This window comes from Hylaeus anthracinus, unplaced genomic scaffold (assembly GCF_026225885.1).
Source record: "Hylaeus anthracinus isolate JK02 unplaced genomic scaffold, UHH_iyHylAnth1.0_haploid 11982, whole genome shotgun sequence".
Taxonomy (NCBI): Eukaryota; Metazoa; Arthropoda; class Insecta; order Hymenoptera; family Colletidae; genus Hylaeus; species Hylaeus anthracinus.
Window position 1 is genome coordinate 2,209,760 of NW_026534330.1, and position 25,701 is coordinate 2,235,460.

Here is a 25,701-nt window from a genome sequence, read left to right on the forward strand (position 1 = left end):
TTAAAGATGTATTTTAAATACGACCGCTTTTAAAGCAGATGGCAGTATAATCAAAGAAAGATGGTCGAAGGTTACCCTCAGTTACCCCGAGGTCACTTTTCCCGGTAATTCGAGCTTTATTCAGAGATGCCAGATTCGGTCCGCAATCCCGTGGCGCCGTCTATATTTCTATCCCCATACTTACCCACACATCTACGACAGCGTGTACGTTAATCGGAATCACGTATTCTCCCTTTGAAATAAATATTCAGTAGTAGATAAAAGTTAAAAAATTGGAAAAAACCGGGAGGATTGTATGCCATTCTTGGTTTATTTGGTATCCTCTATCTCTATTCATGTTGTTCGGGTTTTTATGTATTTCTAATCCTTCGCGATATTTTCTGGGATGGTAGCAGTTAGAATTAGATAGGCAAAAATGTTGTAACACATTGAAGGGGGTGATTCGGGAGGTAATTTGAAAGAACTTTTTCCTTAGCGAAAATGTTGTCCGAGGCTTCGTTGAGGAGATATTAACGGAAAACACTGACCAATCAGAGCGCGCGTATACCGTTGGAGCGGCCGCGGTAGCGAAGGCTACGAGCTAAGCGGCCGTGTCCAATGTCCTTCGATACACGTCGAGTCGCTTGTTCGCGTACAAGCGCGGCCGAGTAGCACATAGCCTTCGCTACCGCGGCCGCTCCAACGGTATCCGCGTGCTCTAATTGGTCAAGCTTTTCTCTTAATATCTCCTCAACGAAGCCTCGGACAACATTTTCGCTAAGGAAAAAGTTGTTTCAAATCACCCCCCGAACCACCTTTTTCAAGGTGTTACAACATTTTTGGGTTGGGACACCTTGTATTGTAACCTAATCGGGTGCATCTGTGATGTTCTTCGATGCGTCTATTGATAATCCTTCCGATTTCTCCTATACATACTTTTCCGCAGGAACATGGAATTTTGTAGACTCCTGGCTGTAGACTCTAGCTTTATTCCCCTTGGCTGCAATAGTGCACTTGACTGTGCAGCGTCCTTCAAGTATGTGTTTCGATATCGCCCGGGTTTGATGGTTAGAGGATACCCCTACTGCCAGATAACCCGTACAGGAGACGCGAGACTTGCGCCGCAAGGAGATGCGAATCTACATACAGGCATACAGCGTAAAGCGCAGCGTACACACAGCGACACAGCAGTCTCGCCAGTATGGTCGCTTGTGCAGGTTTACTTCTGTGAGTGACAAGTACCATCGTTCTCGACTAAAGGGTACACGCTAAATAATGATTTGTCGTAACTGAAGCGAACCAAAATTGGTGTAATGATCAAAGATATGGCTGACGATGAGGCCACACAGGCCACTAACGATGACGCGAGTGAGTCGAAAAGATACGCGGTACAACTTGGTTATTGGTCCGATCCATTTATCAACTTTTTCGTGAAACAAACTGGACGAAAAGCACCCGAAATCAATCGTGGTTATTACGCCAGAGTAAAGGGCATCGAGGTTTTCGTTGACAAATTCCTTAAGGTATGTGTCCATCTAATAATTCGCGTAGATTTTATAATTTCGTGATCGAAATTGGCATAACCTAGAAACATGATAGAAACATTCGGGATACAGCTGATTTGAGTAGGGAAGGATGTGTGCAGTGCCGGAAACCTTGACCTGACCAAGGCCCTGTCCTAATTTTCGCGGTCCTCCTTTTATCATGGAACAGCGATAGAAGTCCATTTTATGTACTTCTGTCGTACTTTTTTTTACATAGAAATAATAAATAATTACAAACGCATTAATCGTTAAACTATTCTTATTATACTCAGTTTCATAATCGAAATTTAGAATTGTTTTACTATTAAAAGGAGAATTCTGGACACTTGGAGTAAAACTAAATGATTTTTTATTTTTAATTTAAACTTTTTATACGTTGTTTACTAAAACAATGCATAAACGTAAACACGAACGAAAATTAAGATTTTAAAACTGTTTAATACTATTTAATAAGAAATTAAATATAAAGGAAATTAATTTATGGTGTTAACACAGTTATCTGGTGAGAAAGGGCAAATCATAAATTTGGGTGCTGGATTTGATACACTATATTGGAAACTCAAAGATGCAGGAAGAAGTCCGGTAAATTTTATAGAACTTGATTTTCCCAGTGTCACTGCTAGGAAATGTTATCACATCAAAAAGCACAAACAGTTGATAGATATGATGAATACAGAAGGTAGCATCTAACATAATTGATTTTTCATCTATGTTAATGCTGATTTTCCACAATAATAAATTCTGTTATCTGCTACCTACTCTTTATAGATGGAGAAATTAGGTTTTCAACAACAGATTTACACGGTGCTAATTATCACTTGGTGGGAATAGATCTGCGGCACATATCTGAACTTATTAATAAATTAGCTCAAGCAGAAGTTAATTTCAATCTGCCAACCATGTTCCTTGCAGAATGTGTCTTAGTCTATGTAGACACTAGTGCAGCTTCTGCATTGCTGAAATGGCTCGCAGGAAAATTTCCAAATAGTATTTTTGTTAATTATGAGCAAGTGAATATGAAGGATAAATTTGGACAAGTTATGTTGTCTAATTTACGTAGTCGCGGGTGTTTGTTGGCAGGTGTGGAAGACTGTGAATCTTTGGAAACTCAACAAAGACGGTACATATTATATATAATTTTTTATGTTCTCCATATCTATTATCTCTGAGCAAAGGAACATTATTATGAGAATAACTAAATTCCATTTATTTCAGATTTACAATAAACAATTGGGAAGGCTCTAATGCGTGGACAATGGTAGAGGTTTATGATTCACTGCCTCAAACTGATCGTAGTCGAATCGAGCATATAGAAATGTTGGATGAACAAGAACTTTTGACACAGTTATTGCAACATTATTGTATCTCAGTTGCTTGGAATGGACAAACATTTAAAAATCTGTCTATAGCACAGGGTTAGCTTTCCTAACTCTTATAAGTTACTCCAGGTAGTAATACTGTATTGTTAAAAAGTATAAACTTGTAAGTACTTGTGTGGTAACTAAAAATGCAAAATCGTTGTTTACTAATGGAATTAATAAGTTTAAAACTTAAATTCTTGTATGGACTGAACTGATACATCTGTTTTTTTTTCCAACTGTGGTAATGTTAACATATTTTTTTTTTAAACATACAATTATAACTAGCTTTAAACGTTTACAGAATTTGTGTAATTACAAAATTATAGTAACTTTATATGCACTTTTCATTATGGGATGAATATATTCTTTGTATATCTACTCATACTACATTTTTGAAGTATCACAAAGAAACAAATTGTAAGTAAAATTGTATAAAAGAAATAATTTGATATTCAAATATTTTATTTCGTTATATTAATTTGAAAGAAATATTATAATGTCTGTAATATAAAAATATTAAAGAAAGTTTTAAAGTTCTTACCTAAAATCACAGTCAAAAGAACAAAACTAACTTACTGTATTTTAAAGATGTAGTTTTTTAAATATTTTTTATTCACACAACGTTTATCTAATTTTTATGAACTCCATATACTTCCTGTAACACTAACCTAACATTCTATGGTAGTCATAAGTCTGATGTAAACAGGTTTCAAAGTTTTACTTTTAAGCATCTGTAATTTTATTATTTTCTTACAGTAATTATTTTGTACTTGGAAACACTTATCTTTCTAATATTTGCTATGCATAATTACATTTTTAGTAAGTCGTTATAAATCAAATTAGTATTATAGATCATTGATTAAACGATTACATTTGCAGTTTTCTATAAACGTGATTATGTAAAATAATATGCAACGAAAGTAATAAGATTTTACTTAAATATGAAAAATAGAAAACAGTATACATTCTGAAAATCAATATCATTTATGAACATTTTAGCTAGTTTCATTTTAATTAGTTACATGTACAGAAAGAGTGTTAATTAAAATACCGTCAATATTCACACATTCAAGACATTGTAACTTGTGCTACTATTAGAATAATAACACACAATTATTTCTGTATATTAAAAAGAGAAATGTATATACAGGAAATTGTACTTTCGCCATTGTCATCATAAGTAAGTACATTATGCATAGGTGGATCATAAAGTGGTAGTTAAAAATTCTCAGGAAACACATTGTCGGCACGTTAACGAGACAACACGATATGTGAACTAGTTTCATCCCTGTGAAAGATCAATAGGCTCGTTAAATTGCCAACAGCTTGATTGCTGAATTAATAAAGATTTATTTTCTTATAAAGGAACATCAGGGTCATGGATATATGCAGACTAACAATAATATGAAAAGGACTGTTTATCAGATGATATCACGAGATTTATGTTACATTAACACAATAATTATTTGGCACTTCTATTTTTCATCTTCCAATGCGTTAATTCATAATAATATATTCATTGATATTCTTGCAAAGGCTTATTAGACCATAAAATGTAACATTATATAGGAAAAACACATAAGTTAAAAAATTGTAAATTCGTATGGTTTTGAATATAGGTTTGCATACCTGGAGTAACAGACGCTAAAAAAAAGATAATCTGATATTCTATTTTTCTGGAAAGTTATAGATCACGGTTATATCTATCAGCAACAGTAGATTCTTTCCAATTTCGTGTTTTAAACGTTCAGTAATAAAATCGTACCTCATCATAATAGTTTTATACGACTTTACCTTATTTACTTTAAATAATATCTATTATACATGTTGAATGTTTCAGACAGCTCGAAGTTTGAGAATCAAATTGTTCTTGTTGTTAGTTATTACAAATTGGGAAGAAACACTGCCAATGGATAATTCGAAATCCTTTAAATGTAACATATTGTTGAATGATAATTGCTTTTACAAAATTTCAGCTTTCAGGTAAAATAACAGCCGTTAAATACTATTTCTTTAATTTGTATATAATCCAATATAATTAGTAATATATTCTTTATAAATGAAAAATAAGAAAATGATACTTTGAATCTCAAACTTAAGCGATACCAATCATAATAATGAATTACACAATTCTATGTTTCTGCATGTATTTTATTCTTCGCTTAATGTTATTACTGTCTTATATGGATGCTGTAAAACTTAAATCATACAATGGCTATACAAATATTCTGTGTGCTTCCATATTATAGACAGACGTAAACTGATCGGAAATTATATCCTTATTTTGTGTAACATTGTGATATTGTTAACTTGTGCATTTATATATTGCAATTAGAAGAAAGTAATCGAGAGTTAATACTAATTGTAACTGAAAATATTTATGATGGGTCATTCCATGCCAACTCTGGAATGACCATAATACTTGTTTTCTTATATTTCATACCAAAATCTTAAGTGAAAAAAGAATAGTTTAATATTATCAAAACATGTTTAACTGTGTGATAAAGACAGTATAAGCAAATATGGTTCATCTACTTAGATTTAATTTAATTTATTATATGAAAATTACATGAATATCATGTATGTCACTCTATTTCCTAAATACTTATTTTACTATTTCGTGAGGATTAATAAAAAATAAACAGCATCTACTTTTGTGTATATAATATCATTTATAATAATCAACGTACAATACACTCTCTGTTCAAAAATACAAAAATACCGTAATTATAAATTTACATAATATCTCAAATATTATATTACAAATTGCATTGCTCATTGCTTATTAAAATAGTCTAATAAAAATCACTAATTTATCTTGGAGTTTCACATTTTTGATTGTTCGATTTTGTACATGATTTGGGTTAATTATTTAGGAAGTAGTTATTTTGCCGTTTATACCATGTAATTTAATTCAGAAACCTAACGGATTTAATTGAACACATCCACCAGCGTCGCACGTATTCCTCGCAATTTTACTCATTTTACTAAATACATTTAGGTCCTTACTAGAAGAAATTATATTTAGGTTCGAATTCACACGATTGGATGCCTGTAATGCAGTTGATAACATATTAAATTAGGTGACAACATACATTAAAAAACAGTAAAATTAAAGATTTTGAAAAAACATATTCTTACTTCTGCACACCACGTTTGAGCCATAAGGATCTCATGTTCCGCGGTTGGAAGCTTTTTATTTGCAGACATAGTCGCTCTACTTAATATAACAGCCATAGTATACGTATCAAATGCTACTTGTGTTATTCTGTTAAGAATAAATTGTTCATCCACAATTCCTTTTCCATACTTGATGAGAATAGATTCTATAGCTTGACCCAAAGCTTCTAAACCCTATAAAAATAATGAAGTACATAATAGTCAATCGTTAACATATGAACGTAAATGTTGCAAAAATCGATATAAACCTTAGCACACAATGTTGCACCTTCTTGCAACCTTGGCTCAACTAAATGTGTGAAATTAGGCGCCGATCCCAATCCAATCACTCGCGTTGCTCTTTTCGTTGCCTCTTCAAAAATTAATCCTAAATTAGCCGTAGGATTCTTGAATGCTTTTTGTAATTCTTTTAAATGACTTCCCGCATACTGAATCCCGGTAAGTGCGACAAACAGGCGGAGGATATCGTTGGTTCCTTCGAATATTTTGAAGATACGTAAATCTCGCATAACGCGTTCAAGACAAGCATCTCTCATATATCCCATTCCACCTAGTATTTGAATAGCTTCGTCGCAAACCCACCATGCCGATTCTGATGCAAAACACTATTCAAACAGTTTCATATGATATGTAATTTTATCTTAGAAATAACGAGACAGTATTATATGATTTTTACTTTGTTAAATGAATCATACTTTAGAAATTGCAGCTTCTAAGTGATAATCTTGACTTCCATTATCCATATTACCAGAAATAGTGTAAGCAAGAGATTCAGTTATATATTGTAATATCGACATACGAGCTAATTTTTCTTGGATAGTTTGGTAATTATCTATCGTACGTCCGAACTGTACACGCTGCGTTGCATGTTCAACTGCTTTTTTAATACAATAACGCATACTACCGGCAAGAGCAGCTGCCATGCCAAATCGACCATTATTTAAAATACTCATTGCAACCTGAAACAGCACAAAATGTTTCATCATTCTTCTTATGATCTCAAATGTCTGTAGACCATATACCAGACAAGTCATACCTTAAATCCTTGTCCTTCTTCACTCAAAACGTTCTCTGCTGGTATTTTTACATCTTCAAAATATATTTCTGCTGTATTACTACACTTAATGCCCATTTTCTTCTCTGGCGGTCCACTTGTTACACCGCCGAAAGATCGTTCAACAATAAATGCCGTGACTTTATCCTTTGTTTCGCCTGTTTTCGGATCTTTCATAGGAACTTGTGCAAAAACTGTCATTATTTCGGCCAAACCACCATTCGATATCCAGATTTTACTACCATTCAATATATAATGCGATCCATCTGCCGATTTAACCGCGCGAGAACGAACCGAACCCGCATCCGAACCGCAACTTGGTTCTGTGAGACAAAATGCTGCAATATCTCCATTGCAAACTCTTGGAAGATACTTTTCTTTTTGTTCTGGTGTACCAAATAAAAGTATACCCTATAAAAGTTTAATTTTAACAATGAGAATATTTTAATACTTCATATTTTAATATAAATAAGAGGTATAAAAGATATACCTTGAATCCTATACTTTGATGTGCACCCAACGTAATACCAATACCTAAATCATTATATCCACAAATCTCAACACATCTAGCATACTGAGTATTAGATAATCCTAATCCTCCATATTGTTGTGGAACCTGGAGACCAAATACTCCGAGTTCCCACATTGCAGCCATAGTTTTCTCATCTACGGATGCATTCTCATCATTTTTCTGCGCATCGTTTACTTCCTTCAAACAAATATTTAAATAAAATTAGTTTTGTATAGCAATAAAAATAACTAAAGAAAACTTCTTATGTCATAAAGATAGGACTTGCAATTCTTTTTTTTTGTATAATTTTATTACCTCAAAAAACTTTTCCATGGGATCAACTAACATTTTCAATGTGTCTGATTGCTCTTCATTTAAGTGTCCTGGAAAAGGGAATACTTGGCTAGTTTGCAGTTGGCCACGAAAAATATTCATATTAAAGGATTGATTCTCTCTCACAGCATTATTCTTTTCTACATTTTCCACTGATTTATTTTTTGTAGCTGCTTGTGCTGCAAAACACCTGAAAAAGATCATGTCAAAGATAGTTTTTAAAGTATATTATTATTTAGATTAATTTTTGTATTAAATTAAATAATCTTCAATTACATAATTTTCACATCTTGAACTCTGTTTCGTAATTAAAAACACATATACATTCATGTATTCAAATAAAAGGATTCAAATGTACAATTCAGTTTATTTATGATGTCATGAGTCCAAAGTCCACTAAGTTGACAGATATCATACTGACATAAATAAATATCTGATACATGAATAACATCAATGTAGCAATAAAAGTTTCAGTAGTAAACATCTATATATGTAACTCTGTAATAGGTTTTACATTGATATTATAGACAAAGAATTCACTACATATCCTTCACTGTCAATTAAGAAAGAAAAATGTACCTCAATAGATTGCTCAAATGCAATATGGCACTACTCACATGCAATGAAAAATTGCATTTTTAATTTTTGTTAATTTTACACCTCAGACGTCTAGATTTATCAGTATCGATTGAGGATCAAATTTTGTATAAGAATAACGTCGAAAAATGTGTAGCTAGTTTTCAAATACCATTTACAATCAAGCACATTTAAAAGAAACTCACCTAACATTTGAGTCGATGATTTTCTTTAAATTTCGTGATCTCTGCACGACGAAATTTGCAATTCGTAACATTTTTACTTGTTAAAAGACGAAGTGTTTTGAGATTGTTTTCGTGGTATAAAGAACGAAGGGCAGTGATGATCTGCAATAGTGGAAAGTGGAACAAGGTTCGAATCCCACTTCCTCGTATGTAGTATATAAATATAATACTATATACACTACAAAGAGTGCAACTAATTCACAAACAGTTAGCGCCTTTTATATAGTGCTCATATGCACGGATTACTTACGCACACATGTCATACACTGTTCTTTAGATAAACATTAATTATCCAATTGCTCGGCGATACATTTAAATGCACATATACTAAAGTTTGTATATATTGGTATATATCTATATATGTACAGGTTTATACTACGTAGCATTCTTTCGCACGTCAGCTAGAATAATATGACATTTATTATACCCTTAATATCTCAATTTCATTATAATGAACTTACAATAAAATTAAATAATAAGTGTAGGAAATAATAAGACGGTCATGTGTATGTGTGATTATATCAAATTTATCATTTTTTTTATATATTTTATTTAATACTGGTCTTGTGGCGGAACAGAGTCCTACATTACCGACGACGCCCTCTGTCTTACATCGGAGGAAATAAGATATATTTGTTACTAGTAGTTACACCACGCATCAAATTCGACTTACTTACTTCCTGTTCACGTGATAACGTTGTAGCGACACGCTTTGTACTCCTAGAATAATAAATTGTTTTGTTCTGTTAAACCTTCGGAGTTAGTTAATAACCTTTGGCGAAACCAAATAGCCATAGTCTTGGTACCAGTGGCGTCATCGGTGGCAAAATGCTCAAGTTTATAATGAAAGTAGTTCTCACTGTCTCCGCTAGACGGCGCCACTAGGTAAGGATTAATTATTATTGTAACATTAAATAAACTATTGATAAAAATAATAAATTTGACATATTAACTAATATGTTGTAGTGCTATAAAGTACAGAATCGTATTAATCTTACAGACACGATGGAATCTATTTTCACAACAAACTTTGACGTTTTCACACCGATGGCGCCACGGGTAGTAAACCCAATAGTAACCCTATTATTTTGGCTTTGACAGGGATAGTGATTATCGAATCCAATGTGAGGTTATTGTTTTTATCTTTTGTCTGTATTATAATCTATCAAGAACTGAATATTATGATTAGATAGCTAGAATATGGTGACTTTTATTGTGTGGTTGGAGTTGTCGCATCGTCTTACAAGAATTCGGAGAAATGATTCATTCGATAGACAAAATTTTTCTGTTTGTTGTCTTCTTGCTAAATTGATTCGATACGAGAAACCGGCTTTATTTTGCGAACTAATTCGCGCACGAAAATGCACTCCAAGAATGAATATCGAAGGTCAATCGACGAATACAAACCTGCTATACCCATAAGAAGAAAGATAGGCCTCTATTGGATTTTGGCTTCTTTAAGAATTATTTTGACATTAATCCCACAAACAGGGTACATTCATCCTGATGAGTATTTTCAGTCGATTGAAGTTATATCAGGTGGGTAAAGACTTGATGTTATGCAAATAAAAATGATACATCATAACAATCTATAACCCTACAGGTGATTATTTTGATATCGACATTAGTAAACCATGGGAATTTAATTCTACATTTCCTGTAAGAACTGTTTTGATACCACAGATCATTGTTGGTGTACCATACTCAATTTTAACAAGAATTTCACAATATACACGTTTCTACTTTGGTATATCATTGAAATCTCCATACTTTCTTGTATTATTTCCACGTCTGTTAGTATGCATCTTGTCCTTTGTATCAGATTACTGTTTGTACAGAATATGTTACATGTATGGACAAAATTATAAAATAAGACTGATCACATATGCCAGTTCCTATGTTATGCTTGTTTATGCAACTAGGACATTTTCGAATGCTATTGAGTTAATACTAATGGCTTTGCTACTGTATTATATATCGTATTGTATGGCATATTCAGAGAAGGTATAAATACTCTGTTGTAAATATGTATTAGGTTATCAAAATCTGATAATGTAATGTATATTTATCTTTTCAGGTAGTAATCCAAAGTGATTATCTTAAAGATAAATATAATAAAGCAAAAAATGGAGTGGAAAGAGTAAAATATTATAAGCTTAAAGCTTCTTTACCCTCACATTCTTTGAATCATTGCTTTAAAATTGCAACAATTACTGTGATTGGTATATTTAACAGACCAACATTCATTGCATTTGCCCTTTCCCCTATCTTCTTTTGGTTACAAAGAGGTTTAGGATCAAAAAGTGTAGGTTTTGGTGATTTTCACATTCGAATCTTTACTTTTATCGCGTATGGAATACCGACGGCTATCATGTTTATTCTAGTCGACAGCTTTTATTTTGGTTATTTAACAATGGCAGAGATAGGTAATCTTGACATTAGCATCAACAATTTTGTAGTAACACCGCTCAATTTTTTCAAATACAATGCAAACACCAAAAACCTACAGAATCATGGTTTGCATCCCTATTATGTACATTTCTTAATAAATGTACCTCTTTTATACAACGTTCTCGGAGTTATTGGCCTCCTGACATTTGCGAAAATGTTATATAGGTGATCAATTTATTAATATTATTTATTATATTTTAAGAAATTAAAATATAAAATTTTTAACTAAAGATAATTATTTACAGCGGTTTGAAAGCTCGATGGTTGGATTTACCGCGTATACAAAGCGTTGTCGGTTTGATGACACTATCTTTTATTGTACCAATCGCATTGCTATCGATTTTTCCTCATCAAGAACCTCGATTTATAATCCCGACTTTATTACCTCTAGTTTTTTTGTACGCTCCGAATATGAATCAAATATCAGGAGTTGATACAGTTTCGCGTATCACCGAAAATAATACGTACCCCAAAACTTGTACGCAAAAGACTAAACTCAGTAAACTGCAGATTTTTTGGTTCGCGTGTAACGCTTTGCTAGCATTTTTTTATGGGTTCGCTCATCAAGGTGGAATTTTACCTTTAACGTCTCATATAGCAACTGAATTGAAAGCAAAACCAGAGCTCACGCATATACATTTATTTACATCGCATAGTTATTCTGTACCAACGGCGCTTTTGCATTTAAGAAATACTAAAAGGACATACATAAGTACCGGAAATCACAAGTATAAGTTAGTTAAAGATTTCTATCTCTACGAACAAGGTTCAAAGCCTATAAGAGATGTGTGTAACATCATTGCCTTAAAACTTCGGGAATGCGAGCATAAGTATTTCACCAGAAGGGTGCCATATAGGATATATTATGCTTTTCCTGCTACAGATATGGAAGAGTTTATGTCTATTCAAAATAATACAAATTTATTTAATTATCATATTGTAAATAAATTTTATCCACATGTAACCGTTGAGAAATTGCCATTCCCAAAAGTTATTAACGTTCTGCGTTTGACAAATATGAATAGTTTGTCGGTACAAACATTTATAGGGGTTAAGAACGACGTAATCGACACTTTTCAACAATTCGAATTGTTATTATTACGAATAGAATATTTCATACATAACAAATGGCAAGGTGTACATCGCGAACGAAATACAAATTTTTAATTAAATTATTTATTTGTACAGAATAAAATTAAGATATATGTATTTATTATCGATCATCGCTATACTTGTTACATTTATTAATTAATAAAATAAAAAATAAAATGCTGTAATATTTGTAATCTTCAATAAAGCAACAACTTTATTCCTACGAAATATGAAACTTGAGATCAAATTAATGTTCATAAATACGTCCATATGTTACAGATATGGACATAAAAACTTTCCTATGCGCAGTTTTGAAACAAAAATAGTTTCAAACATCGATGACTGCGATATAAGTAATTTTGAAAAAGTAAAATTCATTTATGGGCACTGAATTCCAATCTACATTTTCGTTAATGATTTAATAGTCACTATCCTATATAAAAAAATAGAATGAGTCACTATGTTTAGTTTAGCAAAATACACTGTTAATAAACAAAAATATTGTGTATACTTAAAATTAATTTACAAGTAATTTGATTAATAAAATTAAAAGATTTATACATGTACTATTTACTCAAGAAGGTCAATGATTTTAATATAATTAGTCTTGTGCTAGTAAGCGAATCTTTGTAAATATAAATTGTTGAAAAGTTTTCAATTTATCTAACCATAAAGTAAGCGTATAACAAATATTGAAACTAATGATACTTCTATTGTATAAATCATTTACAAATATTCGAAAATACATACAGTATTAATGACATAATTTATTATTACATATTTGCACTTCGATCCTCACTGTATGTCCATGGTAATTCTTCGTTAAATTTACTCTGATGCGCGGCGTTACGTGCAGCGAATAATCGCTAAAAGATAATTTACAAGACAAATCAAAATAGATATCTCGTCTAAATTTTGTTCAACTCGATAATTATTTATACGTATTAAAATGAGAACTTACCGGATTATCTATGTATGCCTCACACCTGTAGCACCAAACTGAAATATCGCTGAAACTCAGAGTCAAAGGGTGATCCATTTCCTCTGCGTGTAATATACCATGTTGATTAATTTGCCGCGCACAATGTACAGTGTAACATTGCAGGCAGATCCAGTTTTCAACGTTGCTGCCGCATTCTTGGCATGGTGAATGCACATCGATTCCCGAAGCAGGTACATCCCTGACTGTGTTCAAATGTGGACATTCTCGTAGAGGCACCACAGCAAACATCTCTTCATCTACTAATGCCTATAAAGGTTATGTTGAATTCTCAGTTTAACGGCAGTTCAGTCGTCTTGAATCGACTTAATTTAAAAGCTATTACTGATTCAATTACCTGAAAATTTTGAGAAAGGTAATCGTACAAGTTTGTAGCAGCACCTTCTTGAGCGGTTGCTCCTTCATTCTGTCCATTACTGCTACCCGGAATAGAGACGTCAAAATTCTTGTCGGAAGATGCTTCTTTTCCGGGTTGATTTACACATTTCTTTGTATATTCGGAAACTTTGTCGTTATCCTGCATGTTCAATAATTTATTGCGAGCTTCTTCAATCGCCTTTGAAGTATCGTCGTATGATGAGTTCTTTATTTTTATATTCTCCACCTCGTTTTGCAACTTTGAAATTTCTTCATCTGTCACGGAATTTAAAGAAGTCTTATTGATCGAAATTTTCAACTCCAATTTCTCGCTTTCAATTTCTTCCAGCGCTATCTTAGATTCAGACTGTTTAAAAACTTTTTCGATATTTTTCACTTGTTCATTTGTTTTCGTATGTGATATTTTAGCCTTGGGAAGTACATTCTCTTTCGGTAGAGACATGTTAAATATTAAATTGGGCCAATATTGCTTCTGTGTTTTTATAACATTGTTTATACTATTAATAGCACTTGAGCATGGAATTTGATCGCTTTCTAACATTGGCAAAGGATCGCCAAGCAAAGTTTTCGTACAAATAGCCATTGCATTTGATATCGAATTAATATTGTAGCCTCCTTCGAGACTGAGGATAACGCGGCCATTAGCTAACGAAGATAACCATTGCGTTAAATGTCCATACATCTCTGGCGTTACTAGACAACCTGGAAAATCAAAACCATAATATTTGAACAACGTAAACTTTAATCTACGAAACTTATAAAATCAATTTGTTACCTCCAAGAGGATCGCCAATGCACGCATCGAAACCCGCAGAGACTAAAATCAGTTCTGGGTTAAACTGATATGCAATTGGCATTACTACTTGTTGAAATGCTGCTATATACTCTGCGTCACCCATTCCTTTCTATCACATACATACAAATAAAATATGTTAAAAATCAATTTTATTCGTATTAGTCTTTTGCATATTCACCAGAACTGACTTTGTTCCATGGTATATTGATATTAAATCCTTCTCCTAATCCAGAACCAACGGAGGTATAATTAGCACGTTTAGAATTTGGAAAGAAACTGCCGTTGTCGTAACGATGAACGGACATGTAGAGAACTTTTGGGTCCTCTTCGAAGATAGATTGGGTTCCATTGCCGTGGTGTACATCCCAGTCAACTATTAATACTCTGAAAGTCGCGACATGTTATCTTTATTGCAAGCGTGTATAGTTAAGAATAGATCGAAGAAATGGCAATTACTTTTTTAAATGATGAAATTCTGTGGCATATCTAGCTGCCACGGCAATATTGTTAAAAATACAGAAACCACATGGTGCATCCTCTTCTGCATGATGTCCTGGAGGTCTTACAATAGCGACACCAGATTGACTTTCTCCGTTTAGTACGCTATCAACTACTTGTAATAACGATCCAGTCGATATACATGCACTCGTCCAAGTTTCAGGATGTAGATACACTGAGTTAAAGGTCGTTGCTAGTTTTTGCAGCTCCTTGGGTTTTAAATTTTCAGTATCCTTTATTTTGTCTATGTATTCTTTCGAATGAGCCAACAACAATTCTTCGATTGACGCACTTCGTCCCTTTATAAAAACCAGTAAGAAAAACGTAATATTTCGGACAAAAGTATACAGGTTAATATTTCATATAATGCAATGCCATACCTGTTGCACATAGCATCGATCAAGTAAATTATATTCTTCATACTTTTTGTAAATACCGCTAATACGATTTGGTTTTTCTGGATGACTATCGTCAATTAAATCACGATGGTTTAGCATTCTATCATCGTAAACAACGCAGACCTTGTTCGGTGCCATGGATAAATTAGTAACTAAAACAAAATGCTAATATTTATGTAACCGTTTATTTCGTAAGATAAATAATATTGAGGTAGAAACATACTTTGGATTATCGCATTTAATTGCTTTTCTATCTGTTCGATAACATCTTTACTTTGAACTGGATAGCAATCGCGAGTTTCATACACTGTTGGCCTAATATCGCTTCCTCTATAAAATACAAGTTATACGTTTATGCAATTAAAATTAAAATTTTCGCCAAAGATTATTTAATTTCTTACTTGAATGTAACTACTGGTAAATGTTGATTTATATTTTGTTCTTTATTATGTGCTGTAAAATTATTGCTGTATGTGTCCTGGTATTGATAACATTTCCAATACAATTTATGGGCGTAAATCGTATTTAAAATTGTGTCGCGTATACTGAAATAGTAATAAATATATATACATCAATTTTTCAAGTTTCTTATATTATATCCTCGAGCTTACCTTAACGAAGGTAATTCAAGATTTTGTAACATAGGACACGGATCACCCAATAAAGCGCGTAGCGTTAATGCTGCGCTTTCAGCTAATGATTTCAAACAGTAACCACCCTACAAACAAAGATATGCTGTAAATAACATATTTAGAAAATTATAAATCAATCGTGCTTAAGGTACCTTTCATACCTCTAGCACAACAGCAACTTTTCCAGATGCCAGACTCAGTAGAGATGATAGCAAATGAGCATAACATGGAGGGGTCACCAACATCTCTCCCTTAATATTATAAATAATGCAAAGGTTAAACTTTAATTGTGCATAACCTCAAAATAAGATGCAATTACAGAGTATTAAAAAATGTAATAACAATTTTGAAACTAAAAAAATTGATATATGCAACAAAAAACATTGCAACATTAACCTTTTCATCTCCAATTGAGGAATCAAAACCAGCCGAAACAATAACAAAATCTGGATTAAACTAGGACAAAAAAAGATATTAATGAATACTATTTATTATTTTACCTCTGGACATCCCAAGGCAGCGTCATAACCAGCTGACACTATTACGAGATCTGGTTGAAACTATAATATTTCAAATTTATCTATTTTACGTCAGACGTCCAAATCGCTAGACCGAATTTTATATCGATTTAATAAGATGAACTACCACGGTATGCTATTTACCTCGTACGCCATTGGCAATAACACTTGCTGAAATATGGCTAAATAATCAGCATTCGTCATACCAGTTTTATTAAGTGGTACATTAAAGTTATATCCTTGTCCTAAATCATCGCCGATAAAATGAAAGTTAGACTCTTTAAGATTTGGCCAAAATTCGCCGTTCTCGTAACGATGAATGGAAAAATAAATTACCCTAGTAAAAAAATTGTATGTGAAGGAAATACTTATTATGAAAAACGTTGTAAGTTAATCATAAATGTAACACCATACCGTGGATCGTTATAAAACATTTGTTGAGTTGCTTGCCCATGATGTACATCCCAATCAACAATCAAAATCTTATTAGCCAAATTATTGCTTAAAGCTTTCTCAGCTGCAATTGCAACATTATTAAAGAAGCAATATCCACAATACTCTGACTTCATTGCATGATGTCCAGGTGGCCTAAAATGAAATATCAAAACAAAAATGAATTACTTCCTGTTTATAAATCAATCATTAAATTATATTACCTTATAATGGCCATTCCATTTTGAACCTCTCCTTTACAAATGCTTTCCACTAAGTTTATTGTTGAACCCACAGCTAACAAGGACAAGTTATAGGTAGACTAGAGCAGTTTTAAACAATTTAGTATTAAAATAATATACTATCACCTTATAATTTATTTTGTATTTTATAAATATTTACATACAGGGTGTATATAAACTGCATCATACTTGGATGATAGTAACTCTAGATTATCTGCATCTGTACATCCATCAGTGGCCTTTAAGATATCTAATTGTTTTTGGCTGTGCTTCAGGAGTACTTCATTTTCAGTAGCCTGTCTTGATGCAATGAATTTGCACCTATTTACTAAACCTAATTCTTCACATCTCTGTAAAACTCTTGTCAATCTAGCAGGACATTCTGGGTAATTTGAATCCCAAAGACACTTGTGTTCTGCCATAGACCGATCGAATACTAGACCAGTTTCTTTCCTCTTTAGATTATAGGCATCTATGGCTTTCTGATATATATCACGTACAAAGACAGTATTACATTTCTTTTTCTGTAATTTATTTTGTTGAGTTGCTTCACGCTTAGCAGCTATTAAAGCAGCAGATGGTCGAACCTAATATTATACATGATAGAAATATAAATATTTTATTGTTAGTGATCCTATTTAAAATGTACACTTACACTAGAAGTTTTTGCAGACTTTTTGGCACCCTTTTTGACTGACATAGACATTTTACTAGTAATACTTTTGTTATTTGTACTCTTTGAATTTTCTATTACCTTTATGAGCTGAATTTCACTATCTGCTAATTGTTTAGCAGCGGCGAATAAATTTCCACTTATCACAGAATCGGACTATAAAACAAATTACACAATATAAATGTTACATATGTGTATTTTTTATAATAAGAATTGATTTATTGAGATTGGTGTCTCTTCAAATATAATTGGTATTTCTAATCACATTTTCAATGCCACTATTCATAAATAAAAAGAAATATAATACGATTACAGAAGTGTCTTTATTTCTGAGTGAAAAACGAAATTTGTCGCGGAAAAGATGAACTGTTGACAAGTAATATGACGATGCGATACGAGACGAGACATATCCATGTATAGATATCAGTAACCCCTTCCACTTCGAAATGTATTGTCGCACATAAGACTGACAGTAATAAAAATGATCATATTCAAACACCAAGAGTGGATACGAACGCGAGTGATTAATAAACTTAATTCTTACCATTTGCATTTAATCTTGAGATAACCTCGAACTTAGCAACTTCACCTATTTTTAAAGACGAATCATATTTTTTAGGAAAGATCGAACTTCGTCAGCCTAATATAGAGAATTTTTATACGTAAACCCTTAGAAAAACGCAGTCATCGTAGCGGTCTTATTCATTGTACACTTTCAATTTTGTTTTCACTCCATTTCAACAAAAGGCTGACAGTATCTGCCACAGAAATCTCGATTCGACGAAACTGGACGAAACCGAGATCTCGCAATGCGAGACAAGATTGGAATTTTGTTAGGTCTGTCTTTACAAATTCGAATGTTTCAAGCAGCATACATTGGCATAAACATTTCGAGTCGTATGAACAGAACCGGCCTAAGAGTTACTAATGCCCCGATGCAGTTTCTAATTTAGGCGCCCCCCTCTTTTTAAACATTTACTTTTCTTCCATTCAAACTAGAAAACTTGATTTTGAAAGCTTGATGATTTCAGCATAAAACACCAGACTACTCCTTCAAGGTTGTAATAATATAAAATTGGACTGATAAGAATGGAAGATATTTCTGTGAATAGTAGAAATAGAAAAAGGTTTAAACAAACAAACAAAGAGATAGAATAATTGATTAAAATTTATCAGTTGTGCCATCTTGCAGAAACGGTGAGAACTATTTTCACTACAAACTTGGCCGTTCTACCACCGATGACGCCACTATCATTTTTTTTTTTTAGATTCATGCGTTCAATTTTAAAATGATTTAACGTAGCATCCAATAAGAATCATTATCTTAAAAACTTCTTAAATTTGTTGTACTCTTTAACGTTCATAACTATGCATCACTTATGCATACATGTATTAAACATATTCCCCTCATTTTTTGTCTAATCAATCTTTATTTTGAATGCACTATAATATCACGTTATTGTATTACATTACAATTATTTATATTCCTACCTTTCATTATGGTATTGTACATAAATAAAACAATAGTGTATTAAGGTCTTATTTCGTTACTAAATACTTCCCCGTACTTCCATGACGTATTGTTGATCAAATGTCAAGTAAAGAAGATCTAATTTTCATTATACCCACGTAAATTTTGTTCGAGTATGGCTCTTATAGAACTCGGTACATAAATTACGCCGTATTTAGTGCATAAAATCGTCGTCCGCGTCGGGAAGGTGACGCATACATCGAGGAAGCTTGCTTCTACTGTAATTTGGTACGCGTTAAGATGATATACATGCAATTTAGGAACACGACGATGACGCAGTGTATATATACTCTAATCATCTTAGTACCGATGTTCGTTTGTATACAAGGCATCGGGAAACTTTAAAACCATTTAATACCCGCTTGGACGCCGAACGAACAACATGTATCGAACAATTACAGCGACTTTTGTACTAGGTCTCCTGGCTTTGAGTATATCACCGATATGCCAAGCTTTCGAGATCATCGATTGCGGTAAGTTTCGACTTTTCTACAATTAAATAGTCTTATAATATTTTTGTAGTATTTCAAGTTCTTCGCCAGCATTGTTTATACTTTGAATTTGTTAACCTCCACGATACATTGTGTTTACGAATTAACCAGTGGCGTATCTAGCAATTTTAAACCCTTGTGCGTTTATATTTTCTGAGGCCCTTTTAGAAGAAAGTTAATTCTATCTTAATCTTAAGAACTATTAAAGTAAACGTGATACTTTTTAATTTTTGAAGGAAAGTAATAACCAGAGATTGTTGAAACGATTTTTCTTCGATAGAATTAAATTGTAAGATTTTCTAACGAGACGATTAAGGTACTTACAGATCTTACATTATATGTAACAAATATAATATCTCTTTTACAAAGTCTTAATTATGCCACAGAATTCGTGTTCTAATTTATCCTCACGCAAGAACTAAATGTAAACACAAGGTTAAATTACACATTTCGTATACGGTATGAGTAAGAGAAGAAAAAGCGTGGCTTAGAATTGTAATAATAGTTAAATGTTATCGAATGTTTAAAAAAAAATACGATTATTACGTAAATTATTATAATATTACAATTACATTATTTTTGTTCCTGTTATTTTGTTGTGTAGTTACAACTTTTATTTTCCTAATCCAATTATTCGAATAAGTTTATTTCCCTATTATTTCGAATAATCGACGTTTTATCGTAATCATGCTCAATTTCGAAAGAAACATTTCTTGGAGACTAAAATTACTGATGTAATAAAAATTCTAATGAATATAATTTACCCGTCATTTCCACTTTCGTATATAATTTCATGTAAACACAATACGGCATTGAACAAGTCTGTTTTCTTTGTTAGGGGACACGCTTTGTCAAATATTAATACATCATATCGCTTGAATAACAGACAACAGATAATTTAATATACATATGTGTACGCGCAATCTCAATTGATAACTGAAATGAATTTGCCGTATTAATTATCCTGAGATATTTTAAACAATTCAGAATGTATTTATGTCGATTTGAGATTATTAATTTGTCCTTATTTTTATAGAATTTATTGATTTATCATATTTATACTTTTGTTTCCAAAAATTACGAAAATTTGGATAAAGAGAATTCAGAGATTCCAGAGAATCGCAATAAATAATTTTTTAAATTCCAGTTGAAAAACGTATTTGAATTTTAATATTTAAATCATTATTAATCGAAATTTGCGTATTTACAACAGACGATTAATTCTATTCGGAGTGGGTTGTGGGTGGAGGGGGGAATCGATAAATTTAATTGGCATAAATAAAGAATGTAAAAATAAAAATTGTCCTAATTCTGGTAGTAGTTAATTCTTCAAATACAAGTATACTTGGTACCAATTTTCTTTTAATCCATGTGGCAAGTATCTTATCTAATAAAATGATACTTAATTATTGATTGAATAGTGTGTAATTGATCTAATGGTATGTGGTTGCAATGATAGTAGAGGAAATTCCTGTCCCCAGGAAAATATACCAAGTCATGACATTTGCTATTCACTGATTCTTATGTCAGTGTGAATATCCTTTTATGTAAGAGGTACAAATGAGAATTGTTTTTTATATGGTTTGTTTACAGTCGACATTTTTGTTATTCACAATAATGAAACCGTTGTGAGCTGCATTTATTGGCTGCTGACAAATATTCAGTTAATTCAATCAACATAATGCTAATAGAATTATCCTTGACTTTTACATCTGAATAAGAAATTGAGTAATATATGTTTCACAAGTTTTTTTTTTATATACAGGGTCCAAGGTAGGAAAGTTTACATCTGTAACTTTAGCAGGTTGTGATATGACCAAACCTGTATGTGACTTGGTGCGGAATACAAATGCATCAATTCACATAGAATTTACACTTGGTTGGTATATTTCGTTATTAAACATTTTCAATTATGTATTTGTAGTCATCTTGACAATTGAAATATAAAAAATGACCGGTTTACAGATAAAGATGTTAAAGAAGTTTATGCGGTTGTACGTGGTATTATAATGGATATACCTATGCCTTTTCCATTATCAAATGCAGATGCTTGCAAACACTCCGATTCGGGCATCATATGTCCTCTCGCTAAGGATCAAACGTATCACTATATGAACACATTACCGGTCCTAAAATCTTATCCTGCGGTATTTAAAATTATTATTAATTTTTATTAGTTAAATTAGGTATTAAGTCTACATTTATAATTTTTATTAATAAATTTTAGTTATCCGTTACCGTAAGATGGGAGCTCCGAGACGAAAACAACGAAGACATAGTTTGTATTCTGATTCCAGCAAAAATTAAATAGGTATTGTTAATTCAATTTATTGTAATATCATGTTTAAGAAAATGTGTATTATGGAAAAATGATATGAAAGAAATACAAAACTTTTACAACTGTAAAACTTGGTTCATCCTGTTCCTTAAAAAAGTTAAATTGTTTTAATACAACAAATATACTAAAATTTTGTATAAGTTTTGGCAGAAATAAATATAGGACATTATGCTGTGGCAATAAATAATGAAGAGCTGAAAAATATTATCTATATTTCCTTAGCAAGTATGTAACAAGTTATAAACAACTTAAATGCTGAATAAATAAAAAATAGTATTATTATTCATATCGCGTACGTTTAAAAATTTTTTTACAGTTTATTGATTATTATAAGTGTGTATTGTAGTCTAAAATTTAGACGGCTTCAAAAGCTATGTCATGTTTATCTAGATAAACAATTTGTTTAGCTAATACGTATACGAAGATGTTTCGATAAATTTTCGATTCTTATATATCATATTAGCAATTGGATTTGATTTTACAATATACCTATGTCTAGGTATTTTTTAGAACATGACGACGTATAGCGTGCTACTCTTCGTCAAGTCTATCTCTTTTTTACCTAGTCTAGGATAAGTCTTTTGGTAGCTTTAACATTTTCACAATTAACATCAACTGTCCATTTCATCGCATCTATCTTCCACTCGTTCTGTATCCATTTGGTGAATAGTCCTTTTAGTTCTTTGTCTCACTGAACTTTGTTGTCCATTTTTTAAAGTCTTTTGTGCTTGGTATATAGGTTCATATTCTTTTAATTGTGCTATGAAACCCTCGTTAGGATTTATACAAAATCGTCTTTGTTGAACCATTGCGTACGCACGTCTGAAAAATATTTCATGTTTCAGTATTTTTTGTTTTTTCTTATGAACTAGATACTGTACTGCTTTTTATAAAACAAAAATTTACATTTGGGAGAGTCCGTATGTTTCCATAACATACGCTAAAACTAATGCCGCGGATCTCGATATACCAGCATTGCCGTGTACCAAGACTTGACCACCAGAATTTAAACCGTCGTCGATAAACGTTTTAACTTTTTGAAAATGTTGAATGATGTTTTCTGTTGCTGTGTCGGCGATATTCAAAACAAGATACCTGCAACACGACTTCTTAGTATAGGTTGCACGAAAAAAATTAAATTTGACCTAGGCAAAACGATTAGAGAATGGTTGCTATGCTTATTATCGTTTTATCCAGGATCTAGTAATAACTTATAAATTTTATACTTGAATTTGTCGGGAAAGTTAGGCTTTATGAAATTTGCTTCTATATCCTGCCTAACACAGACTATATGAGTTATGCCATGTTCTAATAAAGATTGCAGTTTCGACCGACTAGCTGCACTGTACGGACCAAGGTATAATCCAGGTACCACCTCCTAATATAAGGTAATCATGAATTTAAGAGATATTCTTTTGATAAATGTACATCCGATGTACCTGCATGTGTCTTCTCATTGTATAAGTCCATTCTTTCGGTTCACCCATAGTGATAGGTATTCTTGGATAATCGTCCGATCCATTCTCGCTGGCAGTTTCCTAAAAAATAATCTTTTTATTCTAGTTTCCTTTGACGCGGCGTAAACACGGGACAGTTTATGGCAAACAAACCATATAATACGCGAATGTAATATATAATACTATTTGATTCGAACAGTCTAAAGTGGTTTTATGAAAATCAAGAATATAAACGTTAACGTGTAGACGAGTGTCTTTAAAAATACAAAAGATATGTCACAGTGACAAACACAAGATAACCTAAATTACTTGAAGGATGTACTGCTTATGACACTTTAGGATAGACAGGATAGGCGTACCTCATCTTGGTGAGTTTCATTACTGTCTAGAGACAGCATACCACTAATTTCTCACACTTGAACGTGCGTGATCGTCGAATTTATACGATAAAATAGGAAATAAAGATACTCTTTTTGCCGCGATCACGATATTGTTTTTTAATGCCTCGGCCATTTGCAATATAGGAAGTTATTAGGGCGCTCTCTGTTGCCATACACGTCGCAACCTTTTCTATAAACTGCAAAAAAGACTATGGATAATTTACCGACATTTTTCAGTGGTGCTCTCTAGTGGCGAGAGACTTGATGGTAATGTGCCGACAGGTCGGTAAAAAAAACACTGTAAACAGTGCCATCTAGAATTGAAAACAGGAACTAAACGAGGACAAACTTGAGCGTTTTCCTGATAGAGGCCCTAATCAAACTCCGAAAATTAGTTCGACCCTCTCACCTCTAGGTGGCTACTGGTTCGAAAAAATATTATTTAGTTAATTTATATTATACAACGTAGTTATTTAACATAATACGTGCACGTAAGACTACACGAATGTTCAAACAATATTTCTATTAATTTAGTTCGTGTAGTTTCACTTTAGAACTGTAGTTGTTACACATAACAGGCGACCCGTGCACCTCTGAGGAGAAATGTTGCACGCGTAGTCGAGCGATGCAATTTAGTTACGAACTGTTTAATACGAGATTTTACGAGGCACTGATTCCTCAGGTTGCGGTAACCGTCGGCGCGTATTTTCTTCCGGGATGTAATACGCTTTTCTATACCTATCGCTACGCTTTCGCGATGAAAGTCCATGCATGCTAGGCCTTCCGATGAACGTGCTTCCGTAGAAAATGAGAATTATACGCGAGCTATTACGTTAATCTTGATCGACATCGCGTGCAGATCTTCACTTTTCTCGACTTATCATTATTGCGTAACGTGCCTTCTGCGAAATTATCATATCGAATTAACGAACGGGTCTCGTGCCCCGATGTGTTCCAATCTAACGCGGTGAGTCATGTTCACTCGACAGGTGTACCATTGCGAAGGTGTTTCGAGCCCCGCTTAATTATTTGTTTCTATTTTATTGCACGAGCTAGCATCATGCGCGACAAACATTATCGAGGAAAACAGTGATCCGATGTGTCCAACTGTGATCTGATTTAGTAATTCACAGACGTATATTTTTATTTCGATTTTGTTCGAGTACCTAAATGGCTGGCGCAAGTTGGGACTGCCTCTGGATCAGGTGCGTCATCCGAGAAGCGTCGATTCCAAGTTTGTCGCTCTCAAAGTCATTGCCCGGGGCTCTGGTACAACGAGATGAAATAATGTTGCACCAGTCCTTAAGCAAATGTCCCTCCACGTCCAACCGACCGTTACCTTTGCTTAATAATCAGTGGGGATGAGTAGGGATTCGCCAGATTAATTTAACCTTGGTCTTCTTAGGAGTAGTCCCATTCTATGGATGCCTGTCGTTCCTCTCTAGGGTACGTCAATGTTGCGTTTAGTCGCTTGCGGAATAAGGTCGAAAGACCCTCTAATTGGCTCCGGAAAGTAGCAGTCAGGATGGATTGGAAGCTTGGAAGATCCGACCTCTGACTTTATCACAGGTTGGATCATTAAGGCATTTAGGACCATTCAGAGACACCATA

General features: G+C 32.9%; 6 protein-coding genes across 9 annotated transcripts; 3 read left to right on the forward strand and 3 right to left on the reverse strand.

Moving 5' to 3' along the window:
- Positions 1 to 1,151: 1,151 nt before the first annotated feature.
- Positions 1,152 to 5,896, forward strand: LOC128885901 (leucine carboxyl methyltransferase 1). The gene is made up of 4 exons (XM_054140260.1): positions 1,152 to 1,502; positions 2,019 to 2,202; positions 2,292 to 2,643; positions 2,739 to 5,896. The coding sequence occupies exons 1-4, from the start codon at positions 1,293 to 1,295 to the stop codon at positions 2,941 to 2,943; spliced, it is 951 nt and encodes a 316-aa protein (XP_053996235.1). The 5' UTR covers positions 1,152 to 1,292; the 3' UTR covers positions 2,944 to 5,896.
- LOC128885894 (very long-chain specific acyl-CoA dehydrogenase, mitochondrial) lies at positions 5,534 to 9,108 on the reverse strand. The gene is made up of 8 exons (XM_054140228.1): positions 8,745 to 9,108; positions 7,945 to 8,152; positions 7,609 to 7,827; positions 7,101 to 7,529; positions 6,760 to 7,023; positions 6,313 to 6,669; positions 6,026 to 6,238; positions 5,534 to 5,936 (listed from the first exon to the last, which is right to left on the reverse strand). Exons 1-8 carry the CDS (start codon positions 8,813 to 8,815, stop codon positions 5,799 to 5,801), a joined length of 1,899 nt encoding a protein of 632 aa, XP_053996203.1. The 5' UTR covers positions 8,816 to 9,108; the 3' UTR covers positions 5,534 to 5,798.
- A 741-nt stretch (positions 9,109 to 9,849) lies between these two features.
- On the forward strand, positions 9,850 to 12,511 carry LOC128885893 (GPI mannosyltransferase 4). 2 transcript variants are annotated; one of them, XM_054140225.1, is made up of 4 exons: positions 9,850 to 10,322; positions 10,387 to 10,787; positions 10,861 to 11,399; positions 11,480 to 12,511. In XM_054140225.1, the coding sequence occupies exons 1-4, from the start codon at positions 10,145 to 10,147 to the stop codon at positions 12,399 to 12,401; spliced, it is 2,040 nt and encodes a 679-aa protein (XP_053996200.1). In that variant the 5' UTR covers positions 9,850 to 10,144; the 3' UTR covers positions 12,402 to 12,511. The 2 variants fall into 2 exon arrangements, with proteins under 2 accessions (XP_053996200.1, XP_053996201.1); XM_054140226.1 differs by having other exon boundaries at positions 10,141 to 10,322; positions 10,467 to 10,787.
- LOC128885885 (histone deacetylase 6) lies at positions 12,430 to 18,988 on the reverse strand. Of its 3 annotated transcripts, XM_054140211.1 has the most exons (19): positions 18,438 to 18,988; positions 17,876 to 18,049; positions 17,385 to 17,807; positions 17,203 to 17,300; positions 16,961 to 17,134; positions 16,691 to 16,883; positions 16,529 to 16,588; positions 16,190 to 16,279; positions 16,008 to 16,114; positions 15,798 to 15,941; positions 15,620 to 15,726; positions 15,379 to 15,548; positions 14,957 to 15,297; positions 14,689 to 14,884; positions 14,480 to 14,609; positions 13,664 to 14,406; positions 13,288 to 13,575; positions 13,077 to 13,192; positions 12,430 to 12,759 (listed from the first exon to the last, which is right to left on the reverse strand). In XM_054140211.1, exons 1-18 carry the CDS (start codon positions 18,444 to 18,446, stop codon positions 13,100 to 13,102), a joined length of 3,540 nt encoding a protein of 1,179 aa, XP_053996186.1. In that variant the 5' UTR covers positions 18,447 to 18,988; the 3' UTR covers positions 12,430 to 12,759; positions 13,077 to 13,099. The 3 variants fall into 3 exon arrangements, with proteins under 3 accessions (XP_053996186.1, XP_053996185.1, XP_053996184.1); XM_054140210.1 differs by lacking the exons at positions 12,430 to 12,759; positions 16,529 to 16,588 and adding an exon at positions 16,425 to 16,484 and having other exon boundaries at positions 13,019 to 13,192; XM_054140209.1 differs by lacking the exon at positions 12,430 to 12,759 and having other exon boundaries at positions 13,019 to 13,192; positions 18,438 to 18,987.
- Positions 18,989 to 19,611: 623 nt separating this feature from the next.
- On the forward strand, positions 19,612 to 22,323 carry LOC128885906 (NPC intracellular cholesterol transporter 2 homolog a-like). Its single transcript, XM_054140271.1, has 4 exons — positions 19,612 to 19,897; positions 21,681 to 21,794; positions 21,881 to 22,062; positions 22,143 to 22,323. The coding sequence occupies exons 1-4, from the start codon at positions 19,807 to 19,809 to the stop codon at positions 22,224 to 22,226; spliced, it is 471 nt and encodes a 156-aa protein (XP_053996246.1). The 5' UTR covers positions 19,612 to 19,806; the 3' UTR covers positions 22,227 to 22,323.
- A 125-nt stretch (positions 22,324 to 22,448) lies between these two features.
- On the reverse strand, positions 22,449 to 24,236 carry LOC128885905 (serine/threonine/tyrosine-interacting protein-like). Its single transcript, XM_054140270.1, has 5 exons — positions 24,070 to 24,236; positions 23,693 to 23,791; positions 23,480 to 23,631; positions 23,160 to 23,348; positions 22,449 to 23,075 (listed from the first exon to the last, which is right to left on the reverse strand). The coding sequence occupies exons 1-5, from the start codon at positions 24,106 to 24,108 to the stop codon at positions 22,865 to 22,867; spliced, it is 690 nt and encodes a 229-aa protein (XP_053996245.1). The 5' UTR covers positions 24,109 to 24,236; the 3' UTR covers positions 22,449 to 22,864.
- Between the last annotated feature and the right edge of the window lie 1,465 nt (positions 24,237 to 25,701).